This window comes from Copidosoma floridanum, unplaced genomic scaffold, assembly GCF_036245765.1.
Source record: "Copidosoma floridanum isolate Cflo_tuat_1 unplaced genomic scaffold, Cflo_Japanese_pri ptg000012l, whole genome shotgun sequence".
Classification (NCBI taxonomy): Eukaryota; Metazoa; Arthropoda; class Insecta; order Hymenoptera; family Encyrtidae; genus Copidosoma; species Copidosoma floridanum.
The window spans coordinates 938503-960876 of NW_028321889.1; the positions used below are offsets into that span (position 1 = coordinate 938503).

At 38.9% G+C, this 22374-nt stretch overlaps 4 protein-coding genes across 5 annotated transcripts; 2 read left to right on the forward strand and 2 right to left on the reverse strand.

Annotated features, from left to right (window-relative positions):
* Positions 1 to 843: 843 nt before the first annotated feature.
* Positions 844 to 8068, reverse strand: LOC106646299 (unconventional myosin-Vb-like). The gene is made up of 15 exons (XM_089590409.1): positions 7669 to 8068; positions 6850 to 7304; positions 6066 to 6360; positions 5701 to 5979; positions 5157 to 5636; positions 4888 to 5100; positions 4580 to 4714; positions 4190 to 4498; positions 3854 to 4117; positions 3693 to 3785; positions 2574 to 2829; positions 2367 to 2498; positions 1605 to 2295; positions 1211 to 1499; positions 844 to 1120 (listed from the first exon to the last, which is right to left on the reverse strand). Exons 1-15 carry the CDS (start codon positions 7693 to 7695, stop codon positions 1004 to 1006), a joined length of 4035 nt encoding a protein of 1344 aa, XP_089446535.1. The 5' UTR covers positions 7696 to 8068; the 3' UTR covers positions 844 to 1003.
* Positions 8069 to 8393: 325 nt separating this feature from the next.
* LOC106646288 (potassium/sodium hyperpolarization-activated cyclic nucleotide-gated channel 2-like) lies at positions 8394 to 12011 on the reverse strand. The gene is made up of 10 exons (XM_089590443.1): positions 11734 to 12011; positions 11182 to 11418; positions 10455 to 10641; positions 10243 to 10377; positions 9802 to 9997; positions 9531 to 9722; positions 9346 to 9447; positions 9154 to 9275; positions 8704 to 8928; positions 8394 to 8633 (listed from the first exon to the last, which is right to left on the reverse strand). The coding sequence occupies exons 1-10, from the start codon at positions 12009 to 12011 to the stop codon at positions 8394 to 8396; spliced, it is 1914 nt and encodes a 637-aa protein (XP_089446569.1).
* Positions 12012 to 14486: 2475 nt separating this feature from the next.
* Positions 14487 to 17298, forward strand: LOC106646623 (ESF1 homolog). The gene is made up of 3 exons (XM_014362702.2): positions 14487 to 14759; positions 14820 to 17033; positions 17110 to 17298. Exons 2-3 carry the CDS (start codon positions 14838 to 14840, stop codon positions 17239 to 17241), a joined length of 2328 nt encoding a protein of 775 aa, XP_014218188.2. The 5' UTR covers positions 14487 to 14759; positions 14820 to 14837; the 3' UTR covers positions 17242 to 17298.
* A 755-nt stretch (positions 17299 to 18053) lies between these two features.
* On the forward strand, positions 18054 to 22158 carry LOC106646631 (uncharacterized). 2 transcript variants are annotated; one of them, XM_089590413.1, is made up of 7 exons: positions 18147 to 18289; positions 18946 to 19103; positions 19199 to 21072; positions 21151 to 21259; positions 21328 to 21435; positions 21541 to 21652; positions 21729 to 22158. In XM_089590413.1, exons 1-7 carry the CDS (start codon positions 18158 to 18160, stop codon positions 21885 to 21887), a joined length of 2652 nt encoding a protein of 883 aa, XP_089446539.1. In that variant the 5' UTR covers positions 18147 to 18157; the 3' UTR covers positions 21888 to 22158. The 2 variants fall into 2 exon arrangements, with proteins under 2 accessions (XP_089446540.1, XP_089446539.1); XM_089590414.1 differs by having other exon boundaries at positions 18054 to 18289; positions 19199 to 21259.
* Positions 22159 to 22374: the final 216 nt, after the last annotated feature.

A 22374-nucleotide genomic window follows, 5' to 3' on the forward strand; every position in this document is an offset into this window, starting at 1 on the left:
CACAATTAATATCACTATTTTTTACTTGCATATCCTCCCCTTTAATTTTTTTTCTGTAATTTTGAATTCGTTTATCTATACGTATAGTAAAAAAAGATTGAACTGAACGGAGTGTCCTTGAAATATTTACAGTGCAAAAAAGTCAACCATTATTGTTTTTACACTATTTAATTGATTTTTAATCTATTTTACTTCTGATGGAAAAATGATTAAAAATTTTTGCACTAGAAAATAATTTATTATTATTTACTTGTCTTTCTCTAGAATGCAATTGATATTCATTTATTTCTTTTTTCTACATTTCGTAGCAAAAATACAATAGATGAAAAAATGTCATTGTAAGTGAAACGAATCATATATTAATAAAATTCGCTTCAAATCAGAGAGTTACGTAAACCAAATAAACTTACCTAAAAGTATCTTCATTATCCTCAAAATTCTCTCGGATGTACATCGACCAAAACAGTCGAGGCATCGTAAAAACCAAAGGTGTTAGAAAAAATATTTCATAAAACTATATGAAAAATTTACAGTTAAAACAAAAAATTATTCAATTTAGTAAAGTATTTTTTTTAATCAATCTAAATTTTGTGATTTAAAAGAAAATCCTTAATGAAATCAAATGAAAAAATTGTTCTTTTACTTGAAGAATTGGGTCGCACAGCGATAAAAACTGCAATACTGTATGATACAAGCCCAACATTTTAAGGAAAAATATATTTCCTATAATAATAAAAATTTTTTTAATTTATTTCAACTCAAAAATATTTTCATAACTTAAAAGTTTACATACAACATTAAAATTAACTCCATATTAAATGAAAGCATCATGCATTACATACATCATAACATTACATTATTAAAACAGAACATCACAAAGATAATTGATTTAACATACAAACGTTTGATATTTATGAATTGCGTAAAACTAATCATGAAATCGGTTATCGAAACAAATATAATAACCATAAAACTGTTAACCAAAGACTTTCGTCTGAATGAATTACATTTTTTTGAGCATCCGAAGATTGATTGTTGCAGGCATTTCAACTTCATCAAAATGAACTTCGGAATGTCGAAACATAAATTTCACCGGCCGGTTCGCATCATACGCAGGCATCTGAAAATATTAAAAAAACACACACACCTAATCTCAAAGTATCGCGTGAAAAAAAAAAAAACAGAGCTACGAACAAACAGTCCTACATACCGCATTGTCGGGCGTTTCGCGCAATTTGGATGCAAAGTAAGCCTTGACCCCCTCGATCGTCTTTACCGACACCGGCTCCTCGTGCTGGGCCGGCTTGTAATGAATCATGATGTACGTGATCTGATCGCAGCTCAACTCGCTGTAATCCGCGCAAATGTCCTCCATCTCGGACGTGCCCACGGGCAATCGCTGTAGCAGCCGGACTGTCCGAACGATCGGTAAGAGACCGTCGATCGCCATCGACATGTCGCAGTCGCAGGCCCACGCCTCGAGGCTCCGAATGTTACACCTGCCGGCAGTTTTCGATCTCATTCAAAATACAATTGTATATACGTTGCACCCGCTCTGATTGCAACCCACGATGGCAGTAAGGCACAAAATTGGATATACCTACCTAATGATGGTGCCGTGGAGAGTGTCAAACAGCTCGGTCCTCATCATGAAGCTGCTCAGAGCCTGGTAGCCGAACGAGGCAAAGAGCCGCTCGAAAATCTGGATGACCAGTCTGCGATCGGCTCCGTACTTCTGGAACGTGCGGTGAAACCCGTCGAGCTTTTCAACCAGCAGTCGCAGGTGCTCGTTCTGCCCCAAAAGGCCATCCTCCGATCTTTGGACATCCAGTAGGGCCGGCACGACCAGATCGAGCGTGTTCTTCCTCATGTGCTCGAGGGCCACACCGGCCATCCACTGGCCGACGTCCTCGATCGCCCCGCGTTCGGCGGTCAGCTCGAGGCTACACAGAGAGTGGCCCTCTTGGCGGCTCGTATTTTCCATGTGGTACACCAATGGATCCTCGCTGAGTGGGCTCTCCACGTGGCACAGCAGTGACTCGTCCAAGTCCAGGTAGCTTATCCTCGAGTATTGTTTCGTGAAGTTGAGCAGTCGGTGGCTCTGGACGAGCCAGTGGACCGCTGACTCGAAGGAGCCCTGCGCCTTCACTGCCAGTTTCGCCCTCTTGGCGTAGGCCTCGACCAGCGAGTTGGCCGCCCGGTCGTCGTCCATCGCGTCCAGGTAGCGGATGCACATGAAAACGGCTCGCGCCGGTAGGTCCCGCGCCTCTTCCTCCAGTTCCGAGTAGTTGACCTCTGAAGGACGGGGAATGAAAAACATCAGATGTACCTACCATCGAGAAGATGAGGAAATTTTTGGGTTTTACCGGCCACCAGGTGTTGTACCAAGTCGTCGACATCTGTCACGTTGAATTCGAACATGCCCTTGTGGTCGTGGTGGTGGTTGGCCGATTGGTTCACGTCGCACGTCTGGTTAGGTGCGATGGTAGTGACTATCGCTGCGAACCAAAAACAACAACGGTGACAAACGTTCAAGGTGAGCCAGCTTATCTGCTGGTCGTAGTGACACTTACTGTCGGCGTCGCTTCCGGAATCCGACGAAGTGTCGAGGTGGACCCTCTCGCGGTCCCTCAGGGCTCTGACGTGCTCGATCTCAACTTGCGTGACGCCAAAGTCTTTTATGAATTTGTTGGCGGTGTCGTCGAATTTTCGAAAGGCTGCCCAAAGGTTTTCACATTCACCGATGCACTTTTGGGAATAAATGTTCCCGACCATCGAAACGCCGTTGCTATTCTCAGATACGTTTATCCGAGGATCTTTTGCTGTGGCCTAGAAATATTTGTCGTTTTAGTGTAAGAAAATGTTCAACATCTGTTTGAGCTATGTTTTTTTTTTTTTTTTTTTTTTTTTTTTTTTTTTTCAAATGTAGCGGTTTCAGGCAGCGATTTATTTTTTATTGTAATTTCAATCGTTGTGATTGAGCAAACGGACAAAAATGTAATTTTGTACTTGTGTTTTTCAACGCAACGTAGGTGTTAATGTGGTTTTAATCACTTTTTATTTTTTTTTGTTTTTTTCCACCCATTTTCTCGCCGTAGCCGATGATACGAAGCTTATCTTTAGCTCTTTTGCGATTATCAGCTGCTTTTGTTTTCTGACGCTTGAGATAGTTGCTGTAAGTGTGATAAGTTTCGCTCGAAAAGCAATGTCTTGTTCATCATGTCAATCGGTTACTATTATTTTTACCGTAAATATTTTTTATAAACGTAGAACGTTATTGTGCTGGTGTTTGATCGTAAACGTAAAAATGTCAAAATTTTTTATATTTGTCCAGGCCGTCACGATGATTCATAATTGTAAAAATGCTTTTACACTAAGTCATAAATATTATAATATAACGATCCTTGTGCGCATTGGGACTCTGCGTTATCACATTTAAGATCCATCGTCCATATAATAGATAACACATTCTTTGTGACGTTGGTAGGTATTATTGTAATGTGATTTTCGTAAACACCTACGTACCGATATAATCTAAATCGGTACGGAAAAAAAATTTCAAAATTCCTTTTTACATTTCGCGTGGTTAGTCGCACAATTTACCGTTATTTCGAGGAAAATAAATATACATATACAATATCCTTTGCCACTTGAAAAATTGCAAGTGAGTAAATAAAAATGCACATCCATACCTTCGGGCTCTTTAACGTTCCGTAGTTCCTCACTTCCTTACCGATCCGATTGTCCTCAAAGTACCGCCGCTCGACAGCCTTGAAAAAACTCACCTGCGAACCCAATCCACGTTTACTCACACGACCCACAAATAAAATTGACATCAGGAGCACGCACTCACCGAAAGATCAAGAGTCACGAAGCCAAGGTGTTCCCACCTCTCGCAAGCCAACCGGGTGAGAAAGCCGCGCACGTGCCGCTGCAGGACCACAACGGCCCGGCGCATCCTTGCGTACCGCTTGGACTGCAAACGACAGCGCACCGTCTTTTGGATCGTCACGCTCGCCTCGAACAGCCGCTCGTGCCGGCGCTCCTCCAGTCGTGACACCGTCTCCTCCTTGAGGAGTACATCACCGCTGCCCAGAACGTACTGCTTTTTCTTCTTCTGTCAACGGACACGGAGGGACGTGAAAAACCAACCACTTGGCGAGTCGAAGCGTAATAAATAAATGCTCACCCTGACGTGGTCGGCCAAGATTCTTTCGCAAGCCTTTTGCACGTCGCACCGGCCCAAAAGTTCGTAAGGGCAGAGCGAGTGGTAGCGCTCGAGGAAGCGCTCGTACCGCATGTGGCTGGGATAACCGCCGACCGACATGACGAGGGTGTCCCTGATCCCGTAAGCCTCCACCTGCCGAGCCACCCGCCTCGGATCGAAGCTAAGTCCCTCGTTGGTGTCGTTCGTCTTGATGCACCGCACGTAGTAGGGACTCGTTTTGTCCAGCTTCGACGTCAACGCCGACAACGAGCTTCGAAACTCGCCCATCACCTGTAGGATACACAAAATAAAAGGCCCCCGTTGCACTTCACCGCATCGTATAACACGAGTCACTCTCGTTCTTGGCTTTACCGTTTTGGTTTTGTTGTCGTCGTTTGGGTTATCCTTGATCGCCAAGAGCCGTTTTCCCGTGTACCGTATCCTGTACCTCGTGGCCGTTGTCGGCTCCGACACTTCCCGCCGAACGATGTCGCCGAACACGCTGTTCTAAAAACAACAGTGCCAGATGGATAAACGAGGGAAGGAACGAGCGAGAGGCTGCGCACTCTTGAAGTCATTAAAAAAGAAGAACTTTATAAGCCATATTCCAAGTCTTTCGTTGTTCAAAAGACTTTAGAGTGTGCAGCCCCTCGGGAACGAGCAATGGCTCAATAACTTACCCTGCTCTCCTGGAGTATCTCGAGCAGTTGTTTAACGCCGGCGTGGGAGTTCTTGTCGACGAAGCCGCTCGCGTCGTAGCGCACCTCGCCGAGAAAGTGGACGACCACGAAGCCCGACGTGTCCCGTCCTATCCTCCGGAAGTTCTTCCGCGTCCTGAACCTGCCCTCCAAGCTCTGCACCAGTGACGCGCTCTCGTCTTCTTCGTTCTGCAACTGCAAAGTGCCATTGTATACCGTTGAAAAATGAATCACCAATGGGACAAACGTACTTTTTTGGTGGTCCTGTCGTCGACGAGGTCGAGAATACCGTTCATCAGCCCGGTGGAGCAGCCAACGGCGTCCACGCGTTCCTCCTCGGTCGACTCGGTTCGTAGCTGCTTGGCCAGTTGGGTGCGGACAAACGACTCTAGCATCTCGTTGGCGTAGTTGATCCAAAACTGTTCCAGGGAGTTGTTGGGCTCGAGGCTCTCGAAGCCGTACAGGTCGAGCAAGCCGATGGAGGCGTGGGCCTCGCCACCGTTGGAACGCGTGGACTCGTTGATCCGCGAGACGAGCCACTTGAAGAGCAGGAGGTAGACGTGGCGGGCCAGGGCGTCCCGTACCTTTTCCGCCTCGTCGACGCTACGCGGCACCGTGATCGCGCTGTCGTCGAACGACATACGCTTGTGGCAGAGCCCCTTGCGCAACGAGGCCAGCAGGATCACGTCCACCTTGAGCAGGTCCAGCACCGTCGCCAGGCACGGCATGTTCTGCAAAAATGCCTCATTCGGTCTCAACGCGGATGTATTATAAATACGGTGGGTGTTCGCTTACAAGAATGTAGCAGCTCCTTCCCTGGGCCTGTTTGAAGTCGAGGTTGCCCAAGTGCAGGATGGCCGACAGTACGTTGAACAGGTCGGTTTGCTGGGTTGGGGAGAAGCCGAGGACGAGCATCGCCTCGACGGTCTCGGCGAACGAGAACAGCATGCCCACGCTGTCCGTGCCACGGGCATGCACCAGGTACTTGAACTTCTGGCCTTGGTTGATCCTCAACTCGGGGTCGTTCACGCAGTACAGTTGGTGAAATATGCCAAAGTTCTGTTGGTTCGGCGTCTTTTGGCACAAAAAAAAACAACCATACCCGTATCTCATCTTTCAAAACGAGCGTTAATCAAAAACATGTACATGTATTGTAATACCTGGCTAACGAGCCTCGAGGTGTCCAGGAGGTAGGTTTGAAGGACGGCCCCGACCAGGCGTTGTTTCCAGTCGTACTGCAACTGCAGGTATTTCCCGAATCTGGAGGAGTTGCTGGAGTTGGCGGTGGCCACGTTGCCAAATGCCTCCAGAAGCACGGACGACGAGAATATTTTTTCCTCGACGGCCTCATCCCTCGGGTGGCTGGTGAGAAGGTAATAAACGGCGTGCTTGGCGTTCTCCGTTTTTCCGGAGCCGCTCTCGCCGGTGAACACTATCGACTGATCGCTCTGGTCTCTGAAAGGGAAATTTTTTTTCCATCTTCACTATATTATACGGTAGTAGTTTAGCTCGAACTTTTTGAAAAATCATATAGTAATCGCGAAGAACATTTACTGCACAGGATGTGAGCAGTGTCAAAGAGATACAATTTGCCAAGAACAAACAACAACTGATGGTCATATCCCGAGTGAAAAACACGAGTGATCGGGAATAACTGATTGTGTAGGAAAATTAACCAACTGTTACTAATGATAGATGTTATCGTTTTATTTCATCCTGAATCATATCCTTAGAAAGTGAAAAAAAGAACACAACTGATAACTGTTGTTCATTTAAATTAATTGAAACTTTTATTAATAATTATTATTCGTTATGGACTACAATGGCTTGTGATGGTAATTTTCGTAAATTTATAAACGATTGCTGGTAAAACTTGCTTGTAGTTATTCACACCGCGTTGTCTTTTGATATTTATATATCAGAAATGAAAAAAAAAAGCTCTACCTCTCGAGCCTCGCGTAAGTTTTCTCGGCCACGGAAAATATGTGCGGCTCCGATGGGGCGTGGGTCGATCGGCGGCACTTGACGAGCTTGGAGTTGCCATAGACCTCGGGCACCTTGACGCAGGGGTTGAGAAAAATCGTTAGCACGGCGTCGCAGTCGGTGTAAAAAGCTCGCCTATCGAAGCGCGCGGCCAACACGTGCAGCAACGACGCCTCGTGGGGCAGGTTGAGCATGTTGAGGTTGTCGATCATGTGGGCGTATTGTTCGTCGAACGAGTTGCGCAGGAGGGGCAACTCATCCGCGGAACGGACGACCAATCGACTTTGTTCCCTCGAATCTTCCGCAGTGGTGACTATACTCAGCGGGTACGGGCTACCCAAGTCGATGGCCTCCGTACTCACCACCGTTGCCTTCTGCCACACTTTTTTCGGGTGCTTCATCCATACCTTCGCTCCCTACGATTTTACAATTGACAAATTTATTTTCTTACCTGCTTTTTCGATTCTTTTCCTTATCAATTGCGCGTCGATCGTTAAAGATCGGTAATTGAACCAAACAGATTGTTTTCGGTGTTGCTGTCCGGTTCATTTACGTACCACGCCGAAGTGTATAACAATGACAAAACTATCTATTAGTACACACACAAAACAAGACAACTATGTAAACACGAGAGCCTGACTTTTGTACGAACAAGGTAAGGTTAAACATCATTTATCAATGGAAATCGTCAATACCGATATGTGTGTATAATATATTATACATTTATATGTCACAGTGAAAATACAACAAAGTTGCCATTTCACGCCAAATTGAAATTACCTTTTTGTAATCCTCCTCTATTGGCATGCCACACGACGTTATTAAGAACTCACGCAAAGACAATTGTTTTTTTTTTTTCCAATTCACTTGACACGCACTTTTGGCTCTACACTGAAAATTCGTTACGCGAGTTATCGGCGGATCGAGTTTTCCGTAAATTCGCGAGAATACCTATTGTACGAGACGTAATGACAATCAGTTGTACAAACCGTCGAGCCACCTCTTTTGCGTGTACCAATAAGTATATATGGATCAATCGTACCTTTTCTTTTGTTCGATCATGAAAACGAGTTAACAATATAATTTGCAAACAAATGATAATTTGTACTGAGCTTATTTCGAACTTTTGTTAAGAGCACGATTTAAACGCGCGAATAGCCTTTTAGTTCTTGATGATATCGAGTGTTTTCAGACACGTGCGTGAGTACACACGACAACAACGTATCGTTCACTAATGAGAAACATATTAGGCTCCAAGTGATAGTGTAAAATTTCGAAATGCGGCCGAATTCGTAAACACATTAGGAAGAAAAACCATTTACATAGTGTCATTTGATTGGTGTACTGGACAACAAATTGACGTTACGAGAAAAAAGCATTTTTTTTTTTTTTAATTTTAAATATATACGTACTTCGAAGAATTACTTTTTTTTTCTTTCTTAAATTACATGCAAGAAAAAACATTTTTTTTTTATTAACACGCTCTGAAACCTGTAAAAAAATGCTCATTCATCAAAGTCACTGGACTGAGTGTCGTCCTCGTTGTCTTTCAAGTTTTCGACTCTTCCCAAAAGCTCGTCCATCCCTGTCTCCTCGGCACTACCCGTTTGATCCTCGTTTCCATCGGAAAAATCATCCAAGTCGTCATTTTTTCCGTTCGCAGCATCGTTTGACTCCTCGTTCCCTCGATCGTCAACTTCATCCCAAGCGAAACTTTTGGCCGTCAAGTGTTCATCCTCGTTTTCCTGAAAAGCGTTCAATAAAACATGTACTTTTGAGACCAAAACGCGTAATGAGTATGTATACTTGACTCACGAATCGAACACCGTCGACGAGGACGGTTTCTTTGGTCCTCTTGCGAGAAGCCGATTCCAATCGGTTGTAAAAATCGGATTTGATCGGCACCAGGCGGTTAAAGTCGCGCCGATCGAACCGAAGCACCTCGCAAACTTCCAAAGCGATGATTGACGTGGTGCGTTTGTGCTCGTGCTCGAACAGGGCGGCTTCGCCGAAATACTCTCCGTCTTTGACGTGGCATATCTAAAGTTTTTTTTTTTTTTTTTTTTTTCACAGGATTCATTGAATACAAATACGTTGCGTTGAGGAATAAAAAGTGTCGAACCCTCGGTATGACGCTGTTTTCAAGTTTGAATAAAAATATAAAATAAAATGATTGGTTTTTTTTTTTTTCACTTTGCGAGTGAAAAATATGATTAGTCGATGGATTCGTTGAGCGAATATTATGATGAGGTAATAATTGAATACTTCTTTTCCCGAGTAGTTGATCATGGCGACGGTGCCGGTGACGATAAAGTACATGCATTTTCCCGTCGAATCGCATTTATAAATAACGTCGTCTTGAAGGAAAATCACTTGTTTCAATGCACCTGCAATAATATTTCAAACGGTGTAACATTTCACACAGGTATGTATATTCCTACGAAATCGTATATGTACCGATTATGTTGGTCAAAGTAGTGCGTGAAATATTGGTGAACAGGGGAGTCGACTCCAGCAGGATTCTACTGCTTTGCTGAGTGATTTGGTTTTTCAAATGCTCTAGAAATTGACAAAAAGAAAAAAAAGGAAAAAAAAGTTTACGGAACGGAAAAAAAAAACAACACATGCAACCGTATACTAACTGCACAAGGTGGAGGTTATAGCTTTTTCTTTGAACAAACTGCCCTGGAATCGGTGCTCGTAAAAATGCAACAGTCTTTCCTTCAATTTCGTTGGCAATTTTTTATTGCGAATGTAATCCTTGACCCCGTGCATTATCGACTGGTACTTGAGTTCGGGCTCGGCGGACGAGCTCACCAGTTGCAACACGATAACTAAAAGCCCAATGTTGCATTGGAATCGGTTTGATAATTTTTTTTTTTTTTTTCCTTCGAGATTATTATTGTTGTATACCTGTGACGTAGAGAAAGTACGACATGCCGAGCAAAAGTAAAACGCATCGCGTCAACTTGTCGGGAAAATCGGCATCTTTGAACTCGGTGTAGTTGTAGCTGCAAAGGTTGCCACCGCCCATGTGCAAGCACGTCAGGTAGATGTACCACGTGGGCTCTTCGTAAAGCTTCGTTTTGAACAAAAAACCTTCCGAATTCTGTAATATTATTTTTTGTTCAACAATAAATACACATTTGGTAGGTAACATAGAAGAGAGTAATATTCATGACTGTAAAAACAAAAAATGAAATTTTTGTTTTTTTTTCCATTCAACATTTCAAATAATTGTTAAATTTTAAAAATACAACTACTACATTTTCTGCTCTATTTTTTGTCGTAAGATCACTTTGCTTGGAAAAAAAACCCTATATACTATTAAAAAAAAAAAGTAACACTATGTACCTCTTTGGGCGTCATCATGAGATAGGCGTAAAAAATGGGCACGGCGTAGGTGAAGCACGCAGCCAAGTGAAAAATCAAAATCGTCATTATGAGTATCCACAGGCTCTGCTGGTAAACCCGGGACGCGCCGCACACCTGTAACCCATCGCCAAAACGTTAAGTTTTCTTTTTTTTCCTTCTTTTCTCCACATAAATCGCAATTCAACCGGTACCACGACTATTTGTTTGACGTAGCGCCTGAGAGTGGGCAGCCGGAAAAACTTGAGCAGTGGCAGGACTTCGAGGACCAAGAGGTACAGGTTTACGTCGGGGCCCGGCTCTTCGGGCCGGCCCTGGAAAAACCACGTGTACGGGATCGAAGACAGCAGATCTATGATGAAGAGCCGTCGCATGTAATGCCTGAAATTCGGCGATCGAACCTACATCATGCGTGGGTTTGGATTACGTCACCTTTCAGGCTTGGGCGCGATCATCTTGTGGAACAAATTAACTATTTTGCTGAAATTATTTTACTACATTCACGCCATACAATATTAAGGAAAAAAAAAACAAATTTCTGATCAATAAATTTGAAGTATGAAATTTCATTGTTAAGTATTTGAAATCGAATATTTAATCATTTTAACTTTTTTTTTTTTTTTTTTTTTTTTTCGTCTTCGTTGTCTATTTTATGTCCCGTTTCCAGAGCATTGTTTTTGCTGGAAAAATTATTATAAAAATTGCAACAAAAAAACAATGCATTACACTTTTAGCGAAAAATTACATTTTATAAAAATTAAAAAAAAAAATTATCCATGCCCAAGTCCGAGCGTTTTTCACACTGAGAATCGACCAACGGAAGTTGGGAAAATTTTGCGGTTAAATAACGGTAAAAAAAAAAAAAAAGTTGCAGTAATTGTTTAACGGCTCGTACAGGGCGTGCATGGAAAATAGACTGACCGCAGTATTCGGACGGGATCGATGAATATCTCGTGACCGTCCTCGGATATGTATCCGGTGATGCAGTTCATGAAAACGTCGGCCAAGCAAATAACGTAGCCTGACATTGATAGTTTCGCTGCTATTTTGCTTGCGGAATTGAGCCCTTTGTTTGGTAATCGGTAGAAATTCCTCGTAAACGGGATCACCGTGAACATGTACAGGTATGTAAACGTCATCACGACGTCCCAGAAAAATCTGCAAACGAAAGTTTTTTTTTTTTTTTTTTTTAATATTTATTCCCATAGCCGTATACAATATGCATCCGAAGAACACAATTTTGATATAGTTGTAAGGGTGTACTTTCAAAATACGATTCTTCGAATGACTTAAGTCGCTTCCAAGTGATGAATGTGGAAAAACTGGATCTTTGTGGGGAAAAAATCTCGTGCTTCTCACATGCACTCACATCAAAAGAAGGTGTGACACTTACATCATTGGTTGTATTTGGAAGGAAAAAAAAAAAAAAAAAAAAAACCATTTAAAAAAGAAAAAACGATGCTGAAAAACGACCTGAATTTGCTGCAGGGATGGGCGACCCACCAATGAGCCGATATGCCGTGCCGGCGTTTCTCGAACGCGAGGGCTGCTTTGCTGCGCAGGTAGATCCGAGCCTGGGGATGGTCGTTCCAGACGAGCAGGACCTTTTGGAGTCGGCGCTTGAAGCGCGCCCGGTAAGCGGCGTTCGGTGGCAGCCGAGGAAGTTGGCTCTCCGACCCATGGATCAGCTCGCAAAAGTGCCGGTCCGACTTGCGGCGCTGGCCGGACCACGCAGAAGACAACAATCTCATGTCTGATCCTGTGTTAATTGTGTAAGAGAAATTTTTTTTTTTTTTTTTTTTTTTTTTTTTTTTTTTTCCTTTTTTTTTCTTGCACGTTCGAAAAATAATAATATAAATAACACCTAAGGTAACTTTGAAATTATTATTGTTATTTTTTTTTTTTTTTTCTATTGGCTAAGTTGAGAAACGAGTAGTAAGAGTCAGCGTCAAGGCGGACACGAAAATATTTCGTGTCTGACTCATTCGAGGTTATACTACTGGTTTTACTTTTCGTCAAAGTCAAACACATTAGTTTTGCATGGGTTTATTCTGCACCGCCGATATTATCCGTGTATAAATAATGTTTCTAAATTTTTACAATTTTTTTGTCAACTATCAAAATATAAAGATATATAACATCTAAAAATACCCTACTATAGCCATTTCTTGTACTCGGGCACCAATTATCGCATGGGTTAAAATTATTTATCATGAGCTAAAATAACTTTTGTTCACATGAAAATGTACTCAATTCACATCATTATAAAACTTTAAAGGTATAAATATCCTGAATAATTCTTACAAATATTGTTTAAACAAATTTTTCTTCGTAACTTATAATAATCATCGCAAGTGTTACGTATCACAACTATATGAACCATGGATACTTTTATCCATTGGAAACTTACCTTATATATCTGGAACAGTTCTTCTATTACAAGTTGCAAGTTGCAAGAATGATGAAAAATATTTATTTCATATAACAAAAGGAATAAGTTTGGTTGGTTACTAAAACAATATAAACATGTCAGCTCGCATGTCAGTCTAGTTTCAAGTGTTTTTTTTTTCAAACAGCGCACCAACAATGAGTGTCGCCAACATGACCAACAATACCAGTGCTGCCACATATTTAGAGAAAAATACATGTCACTGGTCACATCTCACATGTGGTTATTTGTTTACATTTGTACAAGTAATGAAATGGGGATAGTTTTTTAATTAGACTTTCCTCATTAAAAAGTCGATCAAAGTGAAGTAAATAATCCTAAGAGAATTAGTGAAAAATTGTCGTCTTGGTCTTTTCGGAAACAAAATAACCAAGTTTTTCAAACGCTGTGTAAATTTTTATGATGTGCATCCTTAGACATTTAAATAAGGAGTGAAAATATCGGAAGAAAGTTTAAATGCAGCTCTTTATAAATAAACATAATGAACTCTCATGCGTGGTCTCCAGTACATACTTACCGCGTAAGCGCGCAATAGACCTAACGATGAGGCATTGCTAGATAAAAATCCAATTCAAATCATACATTGCTCATTCCATATTATTGTAGTACTATATTATACGAAAGTTTTAAGCCGTGTTGGATTAAAAAATATGCATTAATGAATGTGCAACGTATGGTCGAATTTCGTGAAAAACCCTGTTTTTCGAAACTTCGTGAATTTTTTACTCGTAAACGAAGGGTTTTACGAAAAAATGACAAGAATACTTTTTGTCTTAAAATTGGCCAAAGAATCTAAAAAAAATTTGAAAATTTCTTATTTGTTTATAAAAAATGTTTATAACAATTAATCGGCCAACTTTACAGCCGAGCACCTTCGAAAATCGGATTCAGCGCATCAAAATACATAAAAAAAACTTTGGTGCAACCATGGACCTCCATCGGCTACGAAAAGTACCCTGGCTCCCGGACTATATCTACGTATTATCACGTGTGCGAACCAGTAGATTCGTTCACCTTACAATCCAGGGACGGTCAGGAACAGTGTGGGCGAGTCGGAGTCGGAGACGAAAGTGAACAAGTGCTCTTCTCCGATCGACGATCGTCCGCGATCGTCCCTGACCGTACGCGATGCGCAGTTGTACACGTTAGGTTAGGTTAATGCTGTATGTAAACAATAGTTTGTAAATAAAGAAGTGCAAATACAAAAAAGTTTGTTTACTTTTTGCATTAACCTAACCTATCGTGTGCAACTGCGCATCGCGTACGGTCAGGGACGATCGGGGACGATCGGAGAAGAGCACTTGACAAGGCGCTTGGGCTGTTAATTTATTTTTAATTTGTTAATAAACTGGCCAGTAAGTGCCTTGGGTCATATGGGGGAATGCGCTGTAGTTATATGTTATATTTTTATCATTAAATAAATTGGATATCAAGCTCCCTGGGTTATTTAGTAGTTTTTTCTCATTATATTTATGTGTTGCAAGTCGTTTGGATCTTTATTTTAAAGATTTTGCAATCTGATGAGTATGGTTTATGTATAAAGTTATAAGTTGAGCGCGTATTTAAAATATTGTTAGGTTTTATTTATCTGAAGTATAGGGTTATTTGGTTTAAGAGGTTTTGGGTACTGAGTTATTAGGTTAAAAAGCTTGGGATTTAGTTAGTTGGTTTTAGCACATTTGAATTTGCCGCTTAGCGCGCATTAAGACCCGCGTCAGTTCGGGTGGCGGTACTGTGATGGTCACGTCTTCAGTTTTCTGCCGCAGGCCGCAGGGCAGGGGCCGTACCGTACCATATAACTATTTTTCTGTACATCGGCCTATGTTATAACATAGGCCCGCGAAGCTAAAAAAAGTTATATGGTACGGCTCCAGGCGAGAGCACTGGTGCAAACTTCACTTTACGTGGACATACTTCATTTGAAAAAGTAGTGTTTTTCTTTAAAATTCCTAACCTTAGATCCACGTAATTACGTGGATTTGGTGCGAATAGACACAGCGTTTTTCAAAACATAACCTCCACTACAGATATTTGTTTGTTTAAAAAAAATGTAAGCTTTGCTTTTTTTTCTAATCCAAGATTATTACTAAAATTTTTTAAATTATTGCAGATACTTTTGTAGACAAAAATGGACGATATACTTAAAGACGAGCGCTTCGCGCACATACCCAATGATCCCCGATTCCGTAGGATACCCAAAAAAGAAGTTAAAATCAAAGTAGACAAACGTTTCCGGGCCATGTTCAAGGACAAAAAATTCAACATCAGATACACCGTAGACAAACGAGGCAGGCCCATTAATCAGTCTTCCCAAGAAAATTTCAGAAAGTTTTATGACTATTCTAGCACCGAAGAAGATTCTGATGATTCTTCCCAACAGACCAAACATAGCAAATCAAAAGCGAAAAAGTCCACAGATAAAAATACTTGTTCTGATGAATCTAAAGTTACAAAAGCTGAGACCGAGGAAAATTCAGCTGATGAAACATGTGAAGAGAGCAAAGATGAGGATGAAGCAAATTTTTCAAGTAACGGCAAACTACTCCTTGTGAAACCAAGTAAGGATTCTGATGCAGAAATCCATGAAGATTCCGATGCAGAAGACAAAAAGGTTTCAACTGAAGATGAAGATGAAGATAGCAAGTTGGCTAACAATGAACTAAACTCGAAACTTGAGAAAAAGAGTAATAAAAAATTGGATGAATCTATAAAGCAGAAATTGAATGATTTGAATGTTGACTACGCCAGAGGCGAAGGAGTTTTATTTTCTGAGAGTTCATCGGATGATGAAAGTTCTGAAGAAGAAGAGGAAGAAGAAATCGAACATGACTGGGGTGAACTGGATAAAGATGCTGAATCGATTCCAGAACCCACTTATAGATTAGCCGCATGTAATATGGACTGGGACAGAATAAAAGCTGTGGATATTATGGTTCTTTTTCATTCCTTTGTACCTCCTACTGGTTACATTAAGAACGTAACGATATATCCATCCGAATTTGGACTTAAGCGTATGAAAGAAGAGGAACTCAAAGGCCCTGCCGAGTTGGTGGAATCTGAAGACAGCAGTTATGATGAGGAAGAAGAAGAAAAAGATATAAACAGTGACGGGGAAAAAGAAGAGGGTTCACAGTACCAGAGAGAAAAATTGAGAAAATATCAGCTCAATCGTTTAAAGTATTATTATGCAGTTATAGTTTTTGACTCACCTGCTACTGCTAACAAAATTTACGAAGAATTGGATGGTCAAGAATACGAATCTTCCGCCACCAAGCTTGACTTGAGGTTTATTCCCGATGAAGAAACTTTTGATCAAGAACCCACAGAAGTTTGCGACAAATTGCCAGATCTGACGAAATACATGCCTAGGCTGTTCACCACTACTGCATTGCAACAAGTTAAGGTAAACTTGACTTGGGATGAAACAAATCCAGAAAGGCAGGAATTCGCCCAAAAATTAAAATCCGCGAATCTTGATGAAATAGACAAAAATGATCTTCAAGCTTACTTAGCTAGTGGGACAAGTGACGAAGAATCTGAAGACGAGGTGAAAAAGCAATTGGACAAAGTTGATGAGACAAGTAATAAAAAAGACAGGCTTGAAATGTATAAATCGTTGGTTAAATCGATAGAAGAAGCAGAGGAAAAGAAAAAAGACAAGGACGTGGAGCTTGAAGTCACTTGGGGCCTAGGGATTAAAGAAAAAACTGAGCAATTATTAAAGGAAAAAGAAAAAATAAAGCAGCAAGAGAGTCTTGCTCCGTTTGAAAAGTATTTGCAGAAAAGGAAAGAAAAGATTAAAGCCAAAAGAGAAGAAAAGAAAAAGTTAGCAAGAGGTGACAACAAAGAAGCATCCGATAGCGAAGATTCGATTCCATCTGATATTGATATGAATGACCCGTACTTTGCGGAAGAAATGAAAAACATGCCAAAGCAAAAAACGAAAAAGAGCAAAAGCCGGACTGACGATAGCGATGCTGATTCTGTAGATGAAGAAGAAAATAAAAGAAAGGCAGCAGAATTGGAGCTGCTGCTTATGGATGAAAACGAGGAAGGTAAAAAATGTCACTTTGACATGAAGAGAATCGAAGAGGCTGAAACATTGACTAAGTCTAAAAAGAAGCGCCTCAATAAAAGAAAGAAGGATCTTAAGGAAGAAGCAATCAAAGATGAGTTCAAAGTTAATGTTGACGATCCAAGATTCCAAAAGCTCTTTACATCTCACTTGTTCAACATCGACCCAACTGATCCACGGTATCGCAAAACTAAAGGCACAGAAGATTTAGTTAAAGAGAAACTCAAGAGAAGAAACGAAACTGATGCGGTAAGTATTCGTTCACCTTTTTTTTTTTTTTTTTTTTTTTTTTTTGAAAGCATATTGACGGATAACATATTTTTAGACGGATGAAAAAAACACTTTTGATGAAACGCAAGCTGTGCCACAGAAAAAACAAAAAGTCAATACGGAAATCAACACGTTGATTAATTCCATCAAGAGAAACACGAAAAATATGAATAAACCCATCAAATAGTGGTGCAATGAACTACTAACATCAATTATCAATATAATTATGTTATGATTGTGTATAAAATTCGATTCTTGTAAATTTATAAATATTGAGTTACAATATTCTATAAAATAAATCGTTATTATTACATAAATACTAATATTTGTTTTTTCAATAACTTATAAAACTATCGTATTAATGATCTAGGAGTAATTTCTTTTTACATTCATACTGAAAATTTAAACATTCTTGCTTAGTGTATATTTTTTGTAGTAAGAGCACCACGTCAGTGTGTGCGTATGTATGACAGAGTGTGTAACTGTGTACTGTAACTGTACTGTGTAAGTGTAAGTGTAACTGTGTACCAGTGTAGTAGTGCACCTTGTCGGCTCACCGTCTCGGGACAGTAATTCGTCATATACCTGTATCTTGCCGGTCAGTCCCGTACTCCCGTTACTAAGTCACTAAGTGTCAGATTTTGTGTTTTATATTGAATTTGAACCAAATCGGTTGTGTTGAGAAGACCCAAAATAACTAAATTGGGCTGAAAGAAGAAGAACGAGTTGATTCTCTGTTTGTATTACGTCTTAGTTAACTCAGTTCTTAATTCAAAAAAAAACAAACCATGTGATCGCTGTGCGATATTCTACGTGTCTCCTATACTTTAACGCAGGTTAACCTGTAAACATAATTTGGTTATTGGGTTACTCTGCGTGTTAAAACCTGTTTCAACACGGGAAATTTCGAAGGCTGTACATGTGTTCATCTGCAAGTTGTTAGAATGAACTTCATCATGAGTCTAAAACGAAAGCCACGACTGCTTTGTTCATAAAAGTGGCTTAGTTCATCGCTACGTGCTTATAAAAACACTTATGGATTTGTAAAAAAATTCTGTGTAGTGACAACACGAGAGTGTTGGGCTGAAAAAAAAAAAAAAAAAATGGAGTCAAAGAAAAGAAAACTGAGGCCTACAGCATTTTTGAAAAATAATCGTGACTTATTCAGCGAGTTTAATTTCAAATTTGAAGGCTTAAGCAAGAATGTGGAAAATAATTTCTCACATTATGTCAAGGTAATTAATTTCATATATATATATATATATATATATATTCTAGACTTAAAGTGTACAAAGCTGCTTACTAATTTTTAAATGCTGTCAGTGGTTTACGAAAGGACACGATAAATAGTAAATATTCCAATATAATCTTGATTAAAAAAAATAAAGTCCAATCGACTTTGTTGCGGGTATGATATAATAAATCGATATTTGGCGGATACTCATCGTAAATTCTTGTGATTTATTTAACTTCAATTAAGTCAATTTTTCTGCTGAACTGTCGAGCAGACGTTATAAGCTAACTTACACAAATAAGAAAGTGATTTGATATAAATTCAATTTAATTTAATAGAGAAACGTACACCAGGATTATATTTTGATGTTAATTAGTTTTACCAGAAACTTTTTTCCGACAATTACTTTTCAAGACATCAGAAAATGTGTGTTATTCCTGAATATTTTTTTTTTTTTTTTTTTATTTTGCCAAGGAAACCAAAGTTACGAAATTTTACATTAGTAGATTTCTTACTAGGCATGGTATCTTGTGTCCCTTTTCTCCCCTGATGGCCCTTAGTTATAAAAAAAGTAATTACCATTTACTAGGGGAATATCTGTTGACCAGTTTTTTCATACTTTGATTTATAAACAATTTTGATACGTCTGTTTTTTAGGCGCTGGGAGGAACAGTCTGTCAAAATAAGCAGTATGTTTTGTGCGATGATGATTATTTTTCCCAGCCAGACAATAAATCGAGAACGGACTTGTACTCCATAAGATTTGTTACAGATGCAATAATCAACCAAAAAGTTTCTGATATTGAAAAGTATAGGTAATTACAGTCTTTAATTTAATTTGTCAGTTTGATTGAATTTGAAATTTGAAATAATTTTTGTCTCTTATTTGAATAAGGATAAATTGTTGCAGATACGTCAACAAATCTATAAGAAATAAAGAAAACTGCATTTATAATGGAAAAACCGATGAACATGTACACATCAAAGATAAGAAAGTTGATCAAGATTCCGATGATTATTCCGACGTCTCAGACGTTATACTCCCCAATCCAGTATTCAAACGTCAAAATTCACCTAAGCGGCACGATAGTTCCAAAAGTGCCAGTGAAAGTCATAGTAACATTTTAAACAAAATCTCTCACAAACGAGAGCGTTCCATTTCGCCTCCAGACAGAGCCCTTGATATACAATCAAATACCAATGATAGAGAAGCTGTCGGTGTTTTATTATCATCTGATGAAGAAGGTAATACCCCAAAAAGGTTGAAAAAAAAAGTCAAGCATGAGAGTGTTGAGATTATTCTGACTTCGAGTCCCGAAACAAATGACTCGCTCGTTACTAATCACAATAGGTGTAAAGAAAACACTGATAAAGAATTGGAAGTAAATGATGAGCCTGAAAGTTTGAAGTCTTCCGTCGAAATAATTGAATCAAGCGATACAAAATCGAGTACACCGTTAAATAAAGAAGAACGAATGAACTCATCAAGTAGAAAAAAATGCAGTACATCATCATTAAAGAGAGAGGAAGTAAGCACAATCACAAGTAAAAAAAAATTAAGTAGAGTGTTTAGTAGAGAAACACTAATCTCATCATCGAGTGAAGAAGAATTGGGTACAACATTGAACAGAGAAAAAGCACGCATATCATCAAGTAGAGAAAAAATATTTCAAGCATTTAATAGAGAAAAATCAAACACATCACTAAGCAGAGAAGGACTAGGTACAGCTGCAAGAAGAGAAAAATTGAGCCCATCACTGCTACATAGAGAAAAACTAGGTACAGAATTAAGAAGAAAAAAATCAAGTACAACATCGAGTGAAGAAAAACTGGAAATATTAAATAGAGAAAAACCAAGCAGATTACTAAGTGTGGAAGAATTAGGTACAGCTGTCAAGAAAGAAAAATTGAGCCCATCACTACTACATAGAGAAAAACTAGGTACAGAATTAAGAAGAGAAAAATCAAGTACAACATCGAGTGGAGAAAAAATGGGTAAATTATTGAATGGAGAAAAAACAATAACGTCGGCAACTAGAGAAGAAGAAGAAAATACAGCATTACATAGAAAAAAATCAAGCACATCATTAAGTAGAGAAGAGCTAGGTGCAGCTGTAAAGAAGGAAAAATTGAGCCCAGTATTAAATAGAGAAAAAGGAGGTTTAGAATCAAGAAGAGAAAAATCAAGTACACCATCAAATAGAGAAGACCTAGGTACAGCTGTAAAGAAAGAAAAATTGAGTCCAGTATTAAACAGAGAAAAAGGAGATTTAGAATCAAGAAGAGAAAAATCAAGTACGTCATCGACTAGAGAAACATTAGGTAAATCACTGATTAGAGAAAAACCAAGCACATCATTGAGTAGAGAAGATCTAGGTTCAGCTGTAAAGAAGGAACAATTGAGCCCAGTATTAAATAGAGAAAAAGAAGGTTTAGAATTAAGAAGAGAAAAATCAAGCACATCATTAAGTAGAAACGAGCCAGGTGCAGCTGTAAAGAAGGAAAAATTGAGCCCAGTATTAAATAGAGAAAAAGGAGATTTAGAATTAAGAAGAGAAAAATCAAGTACATCATCGACTAGAGAAACATTGAGTAAATCATTGATTAGAGAAAAGCCAAGTACATCAGCAACTAGAGAAGAAGTAGATGCAGTACTACATAGAGAAAAACCAAGCACATCAAAAAACGAAAATATTCCTGGTTTTAAAAGATTATCAATCTTGTACTCCTCTGAGGAAGAAACAAGTGATGGAGAAAACATGAAAGCTTCTAAAAAAGAAACAAGTGGATATAAAATAAAAAGTAATTCTGTGAACTCTAATAACAGCAATACTGTTAAATCTAAACATTCGAAAATCACAGTTACCTCATGGATTAAACCAAAAAAAGATCCTAAAAATGCTATTGAAATGGATGTAAAAAGTGAACAATCTAGTCCTAACATCTTCTCAGATAGCGATGAAGACAATAAGTAAAAATATAACATATTAACGTTACTTTTCCCAATACTACATAATTAAAATAAAATTAATATTACAGATTGAATGATGAATGGTGGGTTGATCGCTATATACCGATAAATGAATCTTGCACAGTAACAGGTTGTACTTTTGAACCTAATGTTCATAAAAGACATCTAAAAGTCTCGTAAATATTTTTTAAAATACATTGCTACATACAAGTTATGCACGTACTTTTATGAAATAATAGATTTTTAGTATCTAATATACGTCTATTCTCTTATGATTTTAGAAAACACCTGTCCATGGACGAGAAAAAGATCTTACTTAAATACTTGATTAAGAATAACAAAATAAAGGATGCCAAAGGTCAAAGAGTGTATGAGCTAATGCGTCACGAGGGGGTAAGTATAAAAACCTAGGTATTTCAAATTTTTTTTTTTTAATCGGTTTACTTTAAGTGTTTTCATTATTTTGTAGTATTTAGAACACAGAAGTGTAGAAACCTTAAGGAACTGCTTTAGAAGAAGTATTCTTCATAATTTGCAAATTTTCAATCTTCCACAATATATTGCTGATGAATTGTCAGAGATGGCTCAAGTATTCCAGAAAGGAAAGGGAAGGAGACTCAAAGATTGATATTATCCAGTATTTATTTATTTATTTCATAAACGTTGACGTATTTTCTATACTCAATCGAGTCTTTCATGATCGCAAGAGAGCAAAAGTTTATATAAATTTGATGGAATAATATTTCAAAAGATATCCGTACGCTCCACTAATCATAGTATTTAATTTTCATCATGGCTTAATTTTTTTAATAAAACATAATTTTCTTTTCTTATAAAAATAAAAAATACGAATGTTCTGTTCGATCATATATTATTGATATCTAAATCATGTGAGTATAGTTTGATTATTGTACAAAGGGTTTCAAACCACACGTGTACATATATACATGTATATGATTATACTTGAATAAAAGTGATGTTTTTGTAAAAATATTTTCTTATTCATATAACACGCAAAAGTACACCATGTGTAAGCTATCCCCATATATTTCCGGGAACAGTAAATTTTTAAAAAATGCCTCCAATAAACTTAAAAATTACGGCGATCTTCCTTA

Bases quoted from the DNA above. Each gene is read 5' to 3' on its own strand.
- LOC106646299 (XM_089590409.1), bottom strand. From the start codon at position 7,695: ATGCCAATAGAGGAGGATTACAAAAAG. The intron at 5,637-5,700 runs GTAAGCGAACAC...GCATTTTTGCAG, and splicing joins GAAGGAGCTGCTACATTCTT to AACATGCCGTGCCTGGCGAC. The intron at 4,499-4,579 runs GTAAAGCCAAGA...TGTATCCTACAG, and splicing joins ACGACAACAAAACCAAAACG to GTGATGGGCGAGTTTCGAAG.
- LOC106646288 (XM_089590443.1), bottom strand. From the start codon at position 12,011: ATGAGATTGTTGTCTTCTGCGTGGTCCGGCCAGCGCCGCAAGTCGGAC. The intron at 9,723-9,801 runs GTATACAACAAT...TTGGGCTTTTAG, and splicing joins GTACTTTCTCTACGTCACAG to TTATCGTGTTGCAACTGGTG. The intron at 9,448-9,530 runs GTTAGTATACGG...GTCAATTTCTAG, and splicing joins TATAACCTCCACCTTGTGCA to AGCATTTGAAAAACCAAATC.
- LOC106646623 (XM_014362702.2), top strand. From the start codon at position 14,838: ATGGACGATATACTTAAAGACGAGCGCTTCGCGCACATACCCAATGAT. The intron at 17,034-17,109 runs GTAAGTATTCGT...ACATATTTTTAG, and splicing joins GAAGAAACGAAACTGATGCG to ACGGATGAAAAAAACACTTT.
- LOC106646631 (XM_089590414.1), top strand. From the start codon at position 18,158: ATGGAGTCAAAGAAAAGAAAACTGAGGCCTACAGCATTTTTGAAAAAT. The intron at 19,104-19,198 runs GTAATTACAGTC...AAATTGTTGCAG, and splicing joins TCTGATATTGAAAAGTATAG to ATACGTCAACAAATCTATAA. The intron at 21,436-21,540 runs GTAAATATTTTT...TTATGATTTTAG, and splicing joins AAAAGACATCTAAAAGTCTC to AAAACACCTGTCCATGGACG.